The sequence below is a fragment of the Cydia amplana genome, chromosome Z (genome assembly GCF_948474715.1).
Source record: "Cydia amplana chromosome Z, ilCydAmpl1.1, whole genome shotgun sequence".
NCBI classification, from domain to species: Eukaryota; Metazoa; Arthropoda; class Insecta; order Lepidoptera; family Tortricidae; genus Cydia; species Cydia amplana.
The window spans coordinates 18439384-18458386 of NC_086096.1; the positions used below are offsets into that span (position 1 = coordinate 18439384).

General features: G+C 39.9%; 1 protein-coding gene and 2 long non-coding RNA genes across 3 annotated transcripts in view; 1 reads left to right on the top strand and 2 right to left on the bottom strand.

The window, feature by feature from the left end:
• The window catches only part of LOC134660854 (uncharacterized), an 848341-nt gene that overhangs the window by 286335 nt on the left and 543003 nt on the right, over positions 1 to 19003 (bottom strand). The gene's annotated exons all lie outside the window — the stretch shown is intronic.
• LOC134660852 (uncharacterized) overlaps positions 1 to 19003 on the bottom strand; it is a 93200-nt gene that overhangs the window by 27329 nt on the left and 46868 nt on the right. The window lies entirely within an intron of this gene.
• LOC134661618 (uncharacterized) lies at positions 127 to 16945 on the top strand. The gene is made up of 14 exons (XM_063517759.1): positions 127 to 142; positions 3231 to 3458; positions 5263 to 5616; positions 9548 to 10962; positions 11243 to 11363; positions 11467 to 11760; positions 12393 to 12542; positions 13543 to 13714; positions 14006 to 14146; positions 14292 to 14749; positions 15061 to 15238; positions 15332 to 15483; positions 15655 to 15772; positions 16280 to 16945. The coding sequence occupies exons 1-14, from the start codon at positions 127 to 129 to the stop codon at positions 16569 to 16571; spliced, it is 4089 nt and encodes a 1362-aa protein (XP_063373829.1). The 3' UTR covers positions 16572 to 16945.

The window sequence follows — 19003 nt, forward strand, 5'->3', positions numbered from 1 at the left end:
GGTCAGATGGCAGTCAGATAGCAGTACTTTTGGAAAAACAGGTGCCCATGCCAATTCTTGGAGTTAAGGGGCAGCATGCTGGAACAACCCTGGGAATTAGGTGGTACTAATAAATTATGCGTAAGAATGAATGTTGTCAGAGGTGAGTAACAGAGTTGACCCTAGTGATGTAATAGAGTTGAGTACAGTGTGCGGCAAAAGTTCCCAGTCTAGCGAAGTGTTCAAAATGAACTGAACACAACTTTATCCTTAAGAGGATAAGAGCGTACGCGAACTATTTTGAACACTAGACCCGCTTAGCTAGTTTTGCTGGCGAGTGTACGAGTAGGGCAGCGTCATGCGCGTCGCGCTGCCACGGGCCCCGGCGGGGTGTGCCTTGGGCGCCGGGGCGCCGCGAGCGCGCGTGCTCGGCCGGGCCGGCGGGCCGGGGTAGTGCCGGCGCGCCATCCGCCGCGACCTGAACCCGCTCACACTGCACCGAACTCGCTAAAACCGTGCGCTACGCTTTTCGTACAGAAGCACTTTGCTCCGCACTTAGCTTTACAACCAAATCTGTACGCTTTTACGAGTTAATAAAACTTATGATAAATTCCTATTTAACTCAAAAATAATATAGTAAAACAAATAATAAATCCGAGCTTAACCAACCGTTAAAGAAATAAGTGACCTGGACCCAGTGGCTGAGCATGAACGCTGCTGTAAGTTTATAATATAAAACACTTTACCAACTTGTGTTTTTTTTTAATTTAAAATTATTACAAGACGAAATACCTGCATAGCGACTTTTATTTATATTTTAGAGTTTTACATGGCTTTGCATTTTTCAAAAGACGATAGTTTTTAAGAGTATCTACTGCATTTTTTTGTTTGATAGGTAGCTTGTTTTCGTATCCACGACATACCTAACAGCACGCACAATGTTACATGGGCACATGCAATAATATGTTAGCAACATGTATGTAAATACTCTTGATTGCACACCTCACATACTCGTAGTTAATAATATGAAAAGTAGTTACCTAATTATAAAAAAAATAGTGAGGCCAAAGATGATTATTACTACGATTTTTGGTTAGGTACAGTAAAACAATTAAATATTTTACTGGATACTACGATTTTAGGTTACAGTAAACAAATGAAATATTTTATTAGGTATAAACAGCAACACGTCTGAACTGTAAATCGGTGGATCTTATTACAAACGGCATAAGGTCCACTTATGTACACTTTTCGTTATAGTAAACAAACTTTTCTACTACGGCGTAGCGGCTGCTACTACGTAGATGCAGCGTAGATGTATTCTTCCTTCATAATAAGAAAAATACCATTTTCACTTCTCATGCTCAAAAAGTGCACCTTTATGTCGTGCGTAGATAAAATTGCATTTTATGCTCTAGAGCATAAAAGTAAAATATTCTTCTAAGACTAAGGTAATCGGTCTCAACAGCCAAACAGTTAAAACATATTGCACAATTTTACTGAGCAATAAAAAAGTGTAGATGACAAAACTAGTTATATTATTTTATTTTTGCTACAATTTATTAGAAATCCGTATTTTCTGTCATTAAATTTAGTAAATCACATGAAATAGGAGTCGATTATAGTTCAATAATGCTCCGAAATGTTTGACCTGGCAGAAAACCAAGCGTCTGAAACTCTGATCACATGTTGAAAATTAAAAAATAATATTAGAAAGTTAGTTGGCGGGAATTGGTTATGTATTATGTTCTTTCGCTTTACGACAATTTCGTGGTGTTAATTGCCGTGAAAATGTGTTTTATTTTCCTCGCAATCGAAGTGAAAAGCAGAGTGTACAACAAGGGCATAATAGTTATTTGTACAACAAGAGATCAAAGTTTGATATTTCTTCGAGTGCTTATTTTGAGTCCCGTGCAAGCGAAAGATTCTATTCTAGATTCACGAGCGTAGCGAGTGAATCTAATTTAGAATCTTGAGCGTAGTAAGGGACTCAAAAGCGCACGAGATGTAAATAACTTTGATCTCGTGTAGTTCACAAAACTTTTCACCTCAGCAGTGAGAACATATTAGAGAACCCAAAAAATGTATTCCTTCTTTATCACTTACCTCTATTCACTCATGTTTTCTTAAGATATACCAACAATTAAATTTTCACCTCAGCAGCTCGAACAAGGGTACTTTGCTACTTAAAAACAGTGAGCAAAATCGCGTTTTGCTCACTGAGTGAGCAAAATCGCATTTTGCTCATGTTGTGTCACTCAGTGAGCAAAATGCGATTTTGCTCACTGTTTTTAAGTAGCAAAGTACCCTTGTTCGAGCTGCTGAGGTGAAAATGTCAATTTTTACCCTCGTCTACTATTTTGTCCATCATGTATGATGATTTCGGGGAATAATCTGGATGTGATATTAATATGAATACGCTGGGTTGTACCTATTACAGAAGACTAGGGTTCGTCATTCGGATCATTAGGGACTTCATAGATGTTCAATAAAGCTTCTTTATACCGCTCTTGTACGAAGCACGCTTGATCGGCTTCAGTTGTTCGGAACCACTATAAATAAAAATGAACCTATATCCTGCGACTACAGCGAGTACAAAAGGCGTTTCTACGTTTCCTATATAATAAAACTATTTTTCTTTTTAAATTTTCGCTTAAATCCAATGGTGTAAGTACCATTAAATAGGTCTTTCAAAATCCCTCTAGCTGTTTTTGAGTTATTGCAATAAGTATTCTCTTAAAAAGACATACAAATCGCTGCAAAGGTACCTATACTCTCTTATGCATGTAATTTAATGTATAAATATGACACTTCGATATTAAACTTTCGTGAGACATATTTTAAACTATTTAGACGACAAACGGTTTCACTCACTTGAATTTTTAGTCGCTATTGGCGACCGTTGTCGTCTAAACAGTTTAAAATATGACACTTGCTAATAGCCCCCCTTTAACCTATTCTGGCAGAATGGTAACTACGGAACTCTACACTGAGCATGGTCCAACATGCTCTTGGCCGATTTTTTTTTTTGCTTTCTGCCTGTAAAGTACCAACTAAAGTAAAAAGATTTCTTAACATCTATTTTTATTCCGTCCAGAAAAGAAAACAAGCAAAGTAAGGCATCGATCGCATTATGAACGTGACACAAGTGATCAGCAGGCGTTTGATCTGGCGCAATTATGCGGAACGCATCAGAGCGACGGAGCGCGAAACGGGTCGGCGGGGCGCGGGCCGGCGCGCCGCGCGGACGTGACCGCCGCTGCCGCCGCCAGCGCTGGCGGCGCTGCTGGTCCTGCTCGCCGCTGGCGCGAGTCCCCGCGTCGGGGCCTCCGACCCCACGGTGCTGCTGCTCTTGAGAGCCGCTTGCGTCGCTCCTCACCCCGAAGACCTTTTTTCGGAAGCTCGCTTTCATCAATATGCACTCTCAATTGGCAAGTCCACCTTGACACAGCGCAAAATCCGCATTCTCAATTACGAAGGTAAGTGAAATAAATATAAAATACGTAGTACATTTTATTGTAAGCGTGCAAAGTTTGTTATGGACGAGTCTCGAGATGTCTTATGAGCCTTAGACGAATTAAAGACACGGGACAAGTACATAATGACACGTAACATAAACGACCTTTTTAATAGGTACACAAAATTACACATGAGCAAAAATTACACTAAAATATTGGTTACATTAGGTACAACTACCTATAAGCGGTTATGGAATCGCCCTTGTACTTGATTGATATTGTGAAATATTGTGAATTCGGCACTACCTATATTTTATGTTTAGGGAAATACATTGCGAAAATAATTACAATAACTTATTTTATACAGAAACACTCACAGAAAATCTTAATTTTAAATCGTGTAATAATGTTTTATGTACGTAATAAATGTCTGGAATGGAGAAATACAAAATGAACACTGTTTTTTGAATATCTTGGTGATAAACAAATAAAAAAAAATTGTAAAAGCACTATAGTTTGCAAAAAGTAACTTTGCGAACTAGTGCTGTTTGAGCAACTGTATTAAAATAATATTTTTAAGACCTGTCCCGGCTGACTGCGATGCTCTAAATGCGTCAGTCTATTATTTTAAATTAAACTTTACGAACTGAGAAATGGAGAAATTAATAACACATGGGAAAATACATAGGTACTTATAGACTTTTCAAAATAGCTTTTTTACGGTTTTACCTTCAATTACCTGCCAGTGAGGGTCATTCCTTCAATCACCCATTATTACCATAATAATATTAATAATAAATAAAAATAGCTGGCTAATTAATTACTCAGCATTGGTATTGAATTAGACGGTATTTCACGACTTTATCAAGTCAACAACTTAAATAGCATGTTATAGCATGTTTTTGAATCTCTCAATGTTACTCTCTTGTAAATCCGATCTTTGCAGTTCACAATTTCACATGTAGGAGAACAGGTAGGCAGTAAATAATCTGAGCATTATTATCGCCCTTAGCAAGACGAGAGCAACCGAAAATTTCACATACCTGACTGACTGACCGGGACGGCGGAATGCTCAACCGTCCATTAGTATATGTGTCGACATGATAAGTTCGTTTGCTAGTACTCGTAGTAGAAATGTTCCCCAACACTTATCTCTGTTTTCAGCGTGGTCAGATCGCCATCGGGCCCCTACATGATTTCTTGTACGATTAGTATACGGGGTGCTTCCTGTAACAGGAGCAATAAATTAAACTAAAGGCTGTACTCCTCAAACTGACAAACATTTGTTCAGCAACTTTTAAAAATTATGAATCTTTTAGACTTCCCCTTTTTCATACAAAATAAATATTGCCTTCAATGTACGCTGACATCAGTGTGTTTGACGTTGCTTGTCACGCTTTAAACATAACAAGATTTGCAATACATTGCGTCTTAGAATAAACTTTAAAATGTAATAAAAATCAAAACATGAATTATTTTCAAAAGTTGCTGAACAAATGTTGGTCTGTTTGAGGAGTACAGCCTACAGTTTAATTTATTGCTCCTGTTGTAGGAAGCACCCTGTATATGTTCCTAAGTATTACTAGAAATTTTGTTGACTTACAAATATCCTGCCAAAATATATTATCTGTTAGAGGGAATGATAGAATATGGATAGAATTGATAGTTCAAACAAGTGCAGAAGGCTTCACGAGTGATGTGGATTGCTTTGCAATTGCTCATATAGGTGTTTGTGAAGCTCAGTGAAAGCGTGGACAAATGAATTATCTGAAATAAACAAGCTGTTTAAACGTACTGAGGTTTAATAACAACTAAATGCATACAGACACGTGCGGGCCAAAGTGGAGAGAGCTTGTAACCAGCGGCGCGCTAAGCGCTCTGAGCGCGGGCGGCGCGGCGGTGTGCGCAGGCTGGGCGGGCGCCGGGGCGTGCGGAGCGCTGGCGGCGGCGGCACGCGCGCTGCGCCGTCCGCAGCCCGCCGCCTGCGCCGCTCTGCCCGCCCGCGCCGCTGCAGCTGCCCGTCTAGCCGCCAGCCTGCGCTGGCGTCGCGTACTGCTGCCACCGGCCGCAGGGGAATGCGCGGTTATTCTTCGCGAAGTTGCAAGAGCCATCACCGCTGCGGGTCTAGCTGCACGTCGCTCAGCTCTTTCACTTGAACAATTGGCTTGGAGACCACATGGTAAGTAGAATTAGTTTTTCAATATATTATTAAGTATATATCTTTTTTTTAAGGGCCCGTTCAGGTTCTTAACCTAATGTACCATGTTTAAGCAAATAAATCATTCATTCATTCATTATCTCACTGTCACTGAACATAAAACGTGAGTGGGATGGCTGTGCGTGTCCAGAATCGCGGATATCATGTTTTTGAAATAGTATTTTATGCAACCGTTGTTTAAGAGAGGTCAAAAAAGGCGAGTGGCTTGAGTAACAATTTGAGGTGATCGCGAAAATTGTTAATAAAGACGCCACGAGTATTTTTTGACTCAGTTAAACAACGTTGCATACAAGAAGTAGCAAAAATGGAGGGTACGGGCGGAAAAAGAATGAATGAAATTAAAAAAAAAAAACAACGGGTTGCACTCAGGGAGTGCCGGCAGAAGTGAAAACTCAGTATAATTGAGGTTAACGCCATCTAGCGTTAGCGTTAATTACTTGAAACCCCTAAGCACATCACTGTCAGTACTCTAGTTATATTAATACCAGTTAGAGCGAAACTCACTAGATGGCATTTAAATCAATAAAGAAAAACTCAATGACATTACATGTAACAGATTTACGATCAGGTCACGTGTCCGTCTTACGGTCACGTGATCGTCTTACGCTGTCTCGAGTTTATCATTTTTTCCCCACCTCAAAAAGTGCCCAGCGCCGCTAAAGAAGTTTTCACTTGAAAAACTGCGTGTATCCACAAATGCTTTTTTGGGGACTAGACTAAATACTTGACAACTATAAGGTAGGGTTTTAAAAGTTTGTGCACGACCCTTTACTTTAAATGACAAATAAAAGTACGGGAGTAGAAAAATCATTTTTAGTGAGTCTAAACAAAACAAAACGAGTATAATCAATGAATTGGATTAAAAATAAAATTGCGCATTTTTAGAAGTTATTTTCATATTTTTAGTTACCTATTTTGCAAGAAATGTTACAAACAAATGTGTAATATGTGTTTTATGTTCATGTTTTTTTATTCTATCAACCTAAAGTCAAGAAATCAGGTTTTGAATCAATGGAGTTATCAGAGAAAGGCCTCAAGGCCTCAATATTGCTAATAAAATTATTGGCAGCCGTATTGTCATCGAAAAAGCGCTACAATTTTCAACTCTGCGAGCTCAACCTAAGTCTGCACATTAAAAAGTTAAATGTAATAATTCACTACCTCTTCATTCATCCATGACATGACACGAGACTGGCCCTCATTATAGGTACCTAATGTTGTTAAAATACACATTTTAAGATTAACCTCTCAATTTAAAAAAAAAAATACTAGATGTTCTCTCCGTGTACCCTTTAAATAGTTTGCCTAATTAAAAGAAATATCTGGGAGACCGAGCTTTGCTCGGAAAACATATAAAATCTCAAAAATTAGCGTGTTCCCAGAGATAAGACTTAGCTAGATCGATTTTTCGCCCCCGAAAACCCCCATATACCAAATTTCATCGAAATCGTTAGAGCCGTTTCCGAGATCCCCGAAATATATATACAGTGTGTAAATCCAATACGGGCGAATATTTAAACGGTGGTTAGCATAGGACCTAAAAAATATATTGAGATAGATTTTACTTAGAAATGCATTGAAAATTATAACCATACAAAATAATTCGGCCCGCAATGTAATACACCACACACGTTACGGGATACGAGCTTTTTAAAGTAACTGTCAACGCTTGTTGGCAGTTACTATGAAAAGCTCGTATCTCGTAATGTCATTATCATCTTGTTTCTTAATGTTTACAGTACATTGCTGCTCGGTACATGTGGAAAAAATTAATCACGGGGTCATAATTAAGTGTAACTTAAAAAAACATCTTAATTAATGATAAGACGGGTAAATTCTATATCTGGTTTAATTTATTGCCCGTATTTGACTTACACACTGTATATCAATAAATAAATAAACTGTTTATACGACAACGGTTTCACTCACTTGAATTTTTAGTCGCTATTGGCGACATGTTTCGGGCCCTTCAGGGGTCCTTCCTCAGGCTCGAGTGCTCGCGGCGACTGCAACTCCAAATAAATAAATAAATAAATATGCAAGAATTGCTCGTTTAAAGGTATTAGATAGATACAAACTCAGATTACGTCTATTATCTTGCTGGGATTAACGAGAAAATAAACTTCCTCGCACGATCCTAGGAATATTCTAGATCACAAAGAGCATTGTTACTTTATTAATAGGTTTAATGGATTTTGCAGACAATGTAATGTCCAGCGACAGGGTGTAGACCTTTTACCTATGAATAATCCATTAGTAATCCGATATTTTTCGCTCTTTTCCATTAAAGCCAGGCTTTATATGATCTCTCTAATACCTACGGAATATCTAATAGAACTACCAACATGCCTACTCTTTTTACGGAGATACCTAATACAGTACTTAGGTATATTTAAGTAATATTTTGTTCCAAGTTCCAAGATATCACTATCTGCGCTAAGTGCATGGGGCTCATAAAGTACTTATGATATTATTGTAGGTTTAACATAAATGTGTAGGTAATTAATAATGAATGGTGATTCCTCTATCGTGCAAATGTTTACGGGTTCATGTAAGGATTACTTATCGGCGGGATTGCGAGACCGTGATTAGGAAAAAGACAAGACCCTTTTGCCTTGCTATGCGTTGTCGCTAATTAACGTTTATCGTGTACCGTTACAAGTCTCATTTAAATGGCTATTAATTCGTCTAAATCTCTCATTTTCACTCATGTATTTGTAAGAGAGGGATTCTTTTCCATTACAGCCAGGCTTTATATGATCTCTCTAATACCTACGGAATATCTAATAGAACTACCAACATGCCTACTCTTTTTACGGGTATACCTAATACTTAGGTATATTTAATTAATATTTGTTCCAAGTTCCAAGATATCACTATCTGCGCTAAGTGTAGGGGCTCATAAAGTACTTATAATAGTATTATTGTAGGTTTAACATAAATGTGTAGGTAATTAATAATGAATGGTGATTCCTCTATCGTGCAAATGTTTACGGGTTCATGTAAGGATTACTTATCGGCGGGATTGCGAGACCGTGATTAGGAAAAAGACAAGACCCTTTTGCCTTGCTATGCGTTGTCGCAAATTAAGGTTTATCGTGTACACGCTTAAGAGCCAACAGGAGTGGTCATTTCTCCATACAAACGTACTCGACTGTTTCCTCCGTGGGTTTTGAAGCTAGAGCAATGATTTTTTCAACACAGATTAATATTGTCAATATCTGTGTCGGACCGTTTTGCTTTTTTTGATATTTTTGTTTTTTAAGGCGCTAGAGCCCTTCAAAAATGGCCAAAATGGCCTAATTGACTATGCCGCAATGAGAGGCGCGCTATTCAAAACTTATATCAATTAGCCAAAAAAGCACAGATAATGTCATAATCATTTAGATTTCCAAATTTGGTTACGATTGGTTAAGTTTTGGAGGAGGAAACAGTCGAGTACGAAACCTCGATTTATGAGATTTTTACGCAGGATTTTTCGCCTTGTCCTTATCGCACTAGTTTTAGGAGCCGCTTCCGTTAGCGAGACGGGTATATTTACCTAAAATATTTAAATCTCAGCTCCTGTTGGCTCTTAAAGTCTCATTTAAATAGCTATTCATTCGTCTTTATCTCTCATTTTGACTCATATATTTGTAAGAGAGGGATAACACATAAATTAACTATACCTACTAAACTTTAAGCTTGTACATTTTATGTTATAAATAAAGGGGGTTAGATATTTATTGTTACGTAGGTACGCTAACCGCATGTTGTAACTAATGTTTTTCACTAAATAAAAACAAGGTGCAAGGTTCATAGAATCGCTTTTGTTATCGCTACGCTATCGTTAGATAATGATTGAACTAGGTCGTTGTGCACGACATTGCACGGCCGGTGTTCCTTGTTGCAGTGGTGATCCTGTGCGCACCACACGGAGAAGTGGGCGCGGAGGCGCTGGCGGCGCTCCGGGCCGCGGCCGCCGCGGGCGCCGGGCCCGCCGTGCTGCTGCTGCAGCTCGACCAGGACCCTCCGCCGCCCTCTCCCATCACATCCTTCGCACGCCGAGATGCCCAACTGACTTCTATTATGAGCAATATCACTTTAGCTATAAGAAATTTGCCTTATACACAATCGAGAGAGAATTTGTCATCTAACCAATCTAAGTATATTTCACAAACCCCGAATTTATCGAGCAATCTTGCGCCATTGTATAAGAAAAGTTTCTCGACGCCGTTAGCCTTTGCGCTCGTAAACAACATAACCGTGCGCCCTTATCGCAAAAAGAGAATTCGTCAGGAGTCTACTGGTGTTTTACGAACCGAAAACGTAGTAAACACTATAAAAAATAGCACATTAGAGAGGCGATTCGGAGGTTATTTTTCCGGGCCCTATAATAATACTCGACCCGCAAAACAAACATTTAATAAAAACACGCTCGAAGATAATGCGCGGAAGGCTCCAGTTCAAGGCCAAAGATCAAATGTTACTCGCTCACGGCGGAGCTCGGGGAAACCCGCGACGCCGTCCGGCGCCGGTGGCGCGTCGCCCGCGGCCGCGGCCGGCCCGCCGCGCGTCTCCGACTTCAACTCGCTGCTACTACACCTGGACGCTTTTCAACGACATCTTTTTCTACTACGTGTCGGCAAAACCGAGGAAAAAAGGGATTCCTGGGAAACAATTGTATACAATGAAGTAATAGAAAATCTTAATCGACAAGACCTAGCGGAACGAACCAGGACGGAAAGTAGCGAGACAACACTTTATTTATATCAACGAATAGTTGTCGAAAATGGACCTTGCGAATGGGAATTCGTCACAATTTTTAATTCAACTTCGACACGTTCACTCGATGACACTGAAGACTGGTCGACTATTGTAGAAGTGTTGAATTCGACATATAACTTTGAAGAATGGGCCGTTGCACATGCCGCTTCCGATCATGAATTATGGGCGCGGTTCGAACATGGGATGTTGACTGTGGTGTTCGTTTGTTGTGCTCTCATGGCGGCAGCGGCAGCGGCGCTGGTCACCCGGTATGCGGCCACGCGGCGCCGCCGGCGACGCAGGCGAGGCGACGCAGTTCTCCTGGCCAGTGACTTCACATTCCCGGCGGACGAGCGACGCCGCGTGGGCGAGGGAATGGAGACAATGCTGTCTTGCTGGCTACAACAACTGCACGAGTTCGGAGGGCCTGAGCTGGAGCGACCCGACCTGCTGAAACAGTCGCCGCGCTCGGCGCCGCCACCCGCCGCCGCCGCGCCCTCCGCGCCTTCTTCCACCTGTAGCGTCAATCGCCTGACCCACGATCGCCGCACTCGTTACAAGGTACTGTTCGTTTTGTACGCATACTGTTTCTATCTACATCTGGGTTACACTGAGCATAGAGGACGGCGAGACTTTGAAAATAGACGGCCTTATTCGCTTCACAGACATCCTTACAAACGTTAAAGGTTTGGAATACAGTTTAATGATATAATGTATGAATTGAACCATTAAAATATTATTGATTGATATTCAGACATTATATAGGTACAATATTGAAATGGTTCGTAATACTTTAAGTACCTATTTAAGTAATAATGTGATAATATTTGGTCTGTAACAGGGTGACGCTGTCCACGTAAAATATTTGCCGTCTACCGGGTCCCTCGAAATAAAACGAAAAGCAACCGACGTGCTTCTTGTAATGCAAACAATGCGGCACGAAAACCTTAATCCATTCATAGGTAAAGTGCATATATAAAAGTGACTCACGCAAACATATATTATATATATATTCAAGGTTAATATTTCAGTAATGATAGAAGACATAATAGTGTTTAATTACAGGTTGCCTGTGCGAATTGCGGCCTGCGTTAGTATTCGATGCCTGCGGTCGCGGGTCTCTCGAGGACGTGCTTATGGCAGACGATATCAAGCTTGACTGGACCTTCCGGCTGTCTTTGCTTACAGACCTAGTCAAAGGCATGCGTTATGTGCATTCGTCCTCGCTGCGCCAGCATGGCCGTCTATCTTCGAGGAACTGCGTTGTCGATTCACGTTGGGTGCTTAGAATAACGGACTACGGTCTGCCTAGCTTTTACCGTGCACAAGGATTACCTCAGCCGCCAAGGGCCGCAAGGGGTAAGATAATATCTACAGACAGATTTAAAACTACTTATTAGACACGGTAACAAATAATTTAGCAGCGTTTGTTCTATATGCTACAGTTGCTACTATAAGTAATGATTCTGACTGTACCGTTTATGTCAGACTTAAACTTACTATCAAAATAGCAAGTTACGATCAATGATATTATAAAATCGGAGTTATAAATCATTGGTTACGATTCACAACTTACGACGTCAGCTGTTGACATTATTTAAAACTTTTAGAACCGACGCCTTACGAGCAAGATTATTCCAATTAGGTACCTACTGAATTTTGTTTTACTATTGTTGGTCCCACATCTATAGTTCGTTTTTTTTAGCATTAGAAAGAAGGTAAGCGATCTTGATATGTCTTTTAATTGAAACACGCTTTTTAAAAATCAGAGACTATTAGTTATGAAAGCAGAAGAATATAAATGATCGTATTAGATTCATAATTGTTACATATTTGCCATTATTTATTTTTAAAACGTGTTTTTCAATATAAAGACACGTCAAGATTGTTTACCTTATTTCTAATGCTCAAAAAAACGAACTATACTCGATTACTTATTCAATGTTTAGTCGGTAATTTAAATTTGAATGAAAAGTATTTCCTATGAACAGAGCTGTTGTGGACTGCACCGGAGATACTGCGCGAGGAAGGTGGGTTGGGGCGCGGGTCGCAGCCGGGAGACGTGTTCTCGTTTGCCATCATCATGCAGGAAGTCATTGTTCGCGGCGAGCCGTACTGCATGCTCGCTCTCACACCTGGAGGTTCGTGATGGGTCAAAGTGGGACATCGAAATATAGCTCGCAACTTTTACTTTATCGTGGTTATAGAACTGTCGGTTTACTTACACTGAAATAAATAATTAGCTTAACTCATTGAGTAATTTAAAAAATGCTTAACGTATGTAATAAAGAAATATTTTTTTCTCTTATATCCTACCACTAATTTCGGAACAGGTAACACATAGCTCGCAAGTGTTACTGTTATGCAAACATTTCTTTCAGTGTATACCTACCTACATATATGTATTAATTTCCTGCTATAAGTCAACAAGTAGGTAACTTATATTATTTTAAAAAGCCCCTTCTTACCGGAGCTCTACGTCTAACGAAGCCATAACGTTCAAAGTTTTATGAGTGCGAAATAATCGATCAAATTGCAAAAGAATAAACGTGACAACTTTGAGGCTTCATAACGGCAGCTCAGATGTACCAAAACGTACATTATTTTTTGGTTAATTTGTTTTTTTTGGTAAATATATAGGAGTATAGAGAGCTTCTCTATCATATCCATGTGATGACGCCGGGATGTCCCGATCTAAGAGGCCACTAGCGGTCTATATGGACGCAGACTGGAAAATACGAGGGCATCTCCTAAATACATATTTAGGAGATACGGTGGGTGATTACACTTATCTTAAATAATATACTGTTACAAAACAAACGCATAATATATTATATCTAAATTATATACTTCCAATGTCATTTGGGTTTTGGTCGCACTTTTAATATTCGACAGGCAATATTTTAGATCGTGGCCCTAAATCGTGGTCCAGTGATATTTAAGTATAGAGAAAAACTTAATTTTAGGATCCACTCAAATACTTACAATGTTGATGATTTTAATAAATTTATATTTTACATGTAGGTATGGATTATCTATACCTACTCTCGATTGTCACTCGGAGCTTCTGATTTCAAAATCTGAATGTATATATATCCCCTAATGTTCTTCACCATCCGACACTGCTGCGAACGTTTTCAGAGATCGTAGAGAAGATAATGCGTCCGCCTCCCCTTATCCGGCCGTCGGTGTCGATGGGTGCCGCGCCGCCCGAGGCGGTCAGCGTGATGCGCCAGTGCTGGAGCGAGGCGCCGGATCTGCGGCCCGACTTCCACACCCTGCACGACATCTTCCGGCACATGCACCGCGGCAGGTCGGCTCATGTCTCGTATATAGGCAACCAGTTAAACTGGTATCCACAGTGTTGACGATGATGCTTAGATCTATTTTTCAAACAGAGAGTCCTCATATACTCGTAATTAAAAGATCCTGCACCAACGCATATGTGACACGTTGTTAGAACCACAGGAGTTAGAACTACTACATTATGTTATTAACGTTACAATACGCTTTTTTAAATTTCTGTCGTTACTATCAATGTTATGCAGTCTTAAATGTGGGTACTCGTATACAGGTGACGTATTTAAATATTATGTATTTACAGGAAAATTAACATAGTAGACTCAATGTTTGAGATGCTAGAGAAGTACAGCAACAATCTAGAAGAACTTATAAAGGAACGGACGGAACAGTTAGACATGGAAAAGAAAAAAACAGAACAACTCCTCAATAGAATGTTGCCGAGGTAAATAAGAATTTTGTTACTCGAACTTTTAAGCATTTGTTAAATACTTACTAGAATTGACTTGATTCTATTTTCAGATATCTAACCTGCCTACGAGTTGTAGATATTAATGGTAATCATATTAAGTATTTCGACCTCTTCACAGATCGGTAGCAGAACGACTAATTCTTGGATTACGAGTAGAACCCGAAGAATTCGAAGACGTGTCTATCTACTTTAGCGATATAGTCGGATTTACAGCTCTGGCGGCACGGGCTACACCAGTGCAAGTGGTTGACCTCCTGAACGACCTGTACACGGTATTCGATGATGCCATAGAACAATATAGGGTGTATAAGGTAGAAACGATCGGCGACGCTTACATGGTTGTGGGCGGGTTGCCCACTCGCGCGCAAGACCACGCCGAGAGCATCGCCACGATGGCCTTGCATCTGCTGCACTTGGCGGGACGTTTCCGCATCAGGCACGCGCCGACGGCACCTCTGCATCTACGTATCGGGCTGCACACCGGCCCCTGCTGCGCGGGTGTCGTCGGTCTGACGATGCCCAGATACTGCCTCTTCGGTGACACTGTTAACACAGCCTCAAGAATGGAATCTACTGGTAAGAGATTTATTAGTACCTGCGATATTTTTAAACGTGAATGTCCTCCTCACATTGTTATCGATATTTAGTCACGCTCCGTGATTGTTATGCCATTTAGGGTTCTAGCTAAATTGTACATTCCGTAGCGTAAGTATGGAACAACCAATTTAGCTAGGAGCGTGATAGTTCATATTACATTGGAACCCTTTCAATAATAGAACTAACACAAAGCAAGTAACGCGAATCTTTAAATATTAACTCGTCTGATATTTCAATCGGTTTTATGGATTTATGAGTTATTGTTCAAAAATCCCAATCAACATTTTCAGGTGCTGCGTGGCGTATTCAGATTTCCGCGACAACTGCTGAGCGATTAACGACAGCGGGGGGTTACCGTTTACGGTCACGGGGCTTGACTCAAATCAAGGGCAAGGGGGCCATGCACACCTACTGGCTGCTGGGGAAGGAGGGCTTCGACAAACCACTCCCGACGCCACCGCCTCTACAGTAAGTCTTCAACGTAATTGTTAGCCTCTTTGTTAAGTAAGTCTATACAAGCAGCAAACATTACACATACCTACCTAACTTATCTGGTTACAGGAGTGAAGAAATCTTATTTGAGGCTGATAGTGAAAACGATAGCGAAACAATGACGCCTCCATCGCAAATAAATGAAAATGCTACGAACGATAAGCCGGAGATCCAGGTCCAGCGTCAGCGTTCTGATGCATCAACAAGCTCTGACAAATTTGGTAAGATAGTTGTATTAAGGTTTCCTCGGGATCCTTGGTGTTTCCCCTATTTTTCGAACACGGCTAGGCTGATTTATAAAATTTTTGTTTGAAAGGGAATCCGATGTTGGAATTTAATCCTGAAGAAATCGAGGAGACCCTTCGACTAAAGTGAAACATTTCTTGAAACAGCCTGGCAGCGGTCGGGCGCGGTGTCCGCCGACAGCAGCCCGCCGCCGCGCGCGCCGACCACGGGAACGTCCGCGGCGGCCATTCCGACAGACCTGAGCGCACCATATTCTCGTTACAGGTTCTTTAATATACATGTTTCTATACACAATACGTTTAAGTTATTGATCAATTAAAAACACACAGACATTTTATGTCAGAATAGAAACTATAATAAGTAAGTACGATAAGACCTCCGGGATACGAAGCCTGGGAACAAAATAGAGCGGCGCGATTCGGAAAATGAATTAGTGATTCACTAGATATGAAATAGTAAAGATATGTGACGTTCCACGGCAAAGGGTACCATTGCCCCGGCTGAATATTAGAGCGGCGTTAATTAAGCGTAAGCCCCAGCCGCCCTATGGTACCTTTTGCCGTGGAACGTCACATATCTTTACTATTTCATATCTAGTGAATCACTAATTCATTTCCCGAATCGCTAACGGCGCGAGATAACCAAGATAAGTCTGAAATGTAAGTATTCTTTCTCAGAGCATATAATTATTCTTTATTGTGCACAACAGCTGGTTGTATCGTTAAAAATCGATATATTCGAGTATCTCAGGTAATTATGTTCTAATTTCAGATGCTTGGCTGGGGGCCCTCGCGGACTGCGCCGGCAGTGGTCGCTGGAACGGGGCGACGCGCTCGCGGTCGCCGCCGGGGCGCGCGGCGCGGTGCCGCCGACGGAGGCCCGCTCGCCACCCATCGAGCCACTGGCTCTGTTGGCTCCGGCGGCGCCGCGCGCCACTGCCGCGCGGTACCGCACGCGCCCCGACGCGCCGGGCGCGCTCGTCTTGTTCCCTCCTCCGCCCGCACCATCTCTGGCTCCGCCGACCTCGGAAGAAGCACAAACCCCTAACTCGTGTCCATCTTAGGCGACTAGCCTTTGTACCCGCACTGCACTCGAGTCGGAAGTTTTTATTCGTCCTGTACTTCGTCGAGTCGGCTCGACTCTCCATCGACAATAATTTATTTCGGTAGTCTACTCTCTCACGACGTTATGTAAACGTATGAATGTAAGCACGTCCCTCTCCCCACGAGGTCTGTTTACTCCCCTCCGTTAACTTAGAACGTTCGTTCATAGAGATTTTAATATAAAGTTGTAATGAAGTCATTAGAAGTAGCATGTGTAAAATTATTTTTTTTACAAAAGCACTTGCAACTTAAATTGTGATTTACCTCGGGTGATTTGTGTATTTTTGAAACTTTTCATTATTATAGTATGTAATAAATATCTTTTATCATATAACGTTGTCTTATTACATGATATTGATCTAAGGTATTTTTCTACTCCAGCACTTAAATGTGTCAATTAAATGACTGACAGTGATATCTAAAGCAATGTCATTTGAATGCTTTGTCTATAGGCTCATAAGATGACTGCTAGCAGTCATCTTATGAGTATAATACAACTGCTTTATTTTTTTTAAAGATACAAGTTCCGATCATCTTGATTGAAAGAGGTATGTTTTCATTTACAATAATAACTCTTTTTTTTAAATAATAACTCTTTTTTTTTTTAATAATAACTCAATTTTTTTTAAATAATAACTCTTTTTTTTAATAATAACTCTTTTTTTTAATAATAACTCTTTTTTTTTTTTTTTTGCTGCAGCTGTCATAGAAAAAGTAATCTATGCAACAGCTCATAATTGGTTCTTAAAATTCTCGGGTCTTTTTTTACAAAACTCGACTACGTCTCGTTTTGTAACTTCGACCCTTGAATTTTAAGAACCCTTATTATATCACTGTTGCATAAACTACTATTAGGTACTGCTAAATTAAAACATAAACCAAATTTGCTAGGTATCAAAACATTTATTTCGATTACATAAAATAATTGCATTATCCGATATAGGTACCTATTCTTTTATACATATAGGTACCTATGCAGATATATAAAGTGAACACATATATTTAGTCGATTTATCATTATTTCTCTTTTTCATTTATCACAGAGCTCAATACTTAGGTACTTAAATAATAATTAGTGCCAACTATTATATTTTATTTTTATTATTCCCTCTTGGACGAGGGTGGTGATGATGATACCTTCTTGATGAATATTCAGAGTGAAAAAGAAGGTAAGGTAGGTACATACCTACATATACAGGGTGGATTGTCTTTTTGGGTCAGTGAGGGCAGCTACCAGATCCCGTGCTGCTACGAGAAAACGGTCTAAGAAGACCTTCCCTCGATTTCAAATTAATGAAGATTGGCTTTTACAGATTTTGGAAAAAACATACAGGGTGCGAGAAAAAGGTCATTTTTGACAAACTTTTTTTTTGATGCCAATCGATCCCATTCCTATTAAGGATCAAAAGCTTGAATGGAACCAAAAAAAAAAATTCCGGCTAGAAAAGCCACAAATCGAGGAAAACTTTTCCCATACAATTTGTATGAAAATGAAAACTTTTATTTTTCACATGCTGTTTTTGTATGCCAATCGATTCCGTTCCTATCCAGTATCAATAGTTTCCTAGGGGTCAACTTACGGTAATGTACTAAAAAGCCACAAATTAAAGAAAACTTTTTCCATACATTTACTATGGAGAAAACGTGAAATTTAATTCACATTTTTCATCGGTCACATATCACAGAGCAACATAGACCTACGACTACGTGCATATGCATAAAGTTCAATTTCAGTTTTGACACTTCGGTGACATGGCGTCAGCGTGACAGCTTTTGTGTTTGACACGACGTTGAAAAGGTTAATAAAATAAGGAACAAGTTGAAGTATTTTCCTGTTTCTGTAAATAATATGTAGGTACCACATGTAATACAATGCCCATCCCTCGACAATCTAGTTATCTACTTTTTAAAATCTAACATCTAAGGGAACAAAAATCGTCATCTAGTCACTCAAATAATACAATTTTAAGCACCAAGGTGACTATAAATTGCATGTGCATAATAATATATATTGTATTAATATATACCTAGTTAATTATACTTACTTTACTCTTTGAACAAAACACAGTTTTCAAAGTTACATTTCAGTTGTCAAAAATCAAGCGCATGCCGGAATTTACAAGCGCAGAGCAACTGACCGCTGTTTCCGTGGCATCATGTTGATAATTACCAATAATTACTAATTAATTTACATGTCAAATGTGTGCATATTTTTTTTTATATGATAAATAACGGAAGGTAGCCCAACATATAACAAAATAGTATTATAACAAAATTATTTTGTTAGGTAGTAAAATGAAGCTGCTACGTTGTTAAATATTTTACGTAATCACGAGTGTTACGATGCCAAGAAAAGGAAACTAATGTATTTAATAGGCTTGTGAATACATTT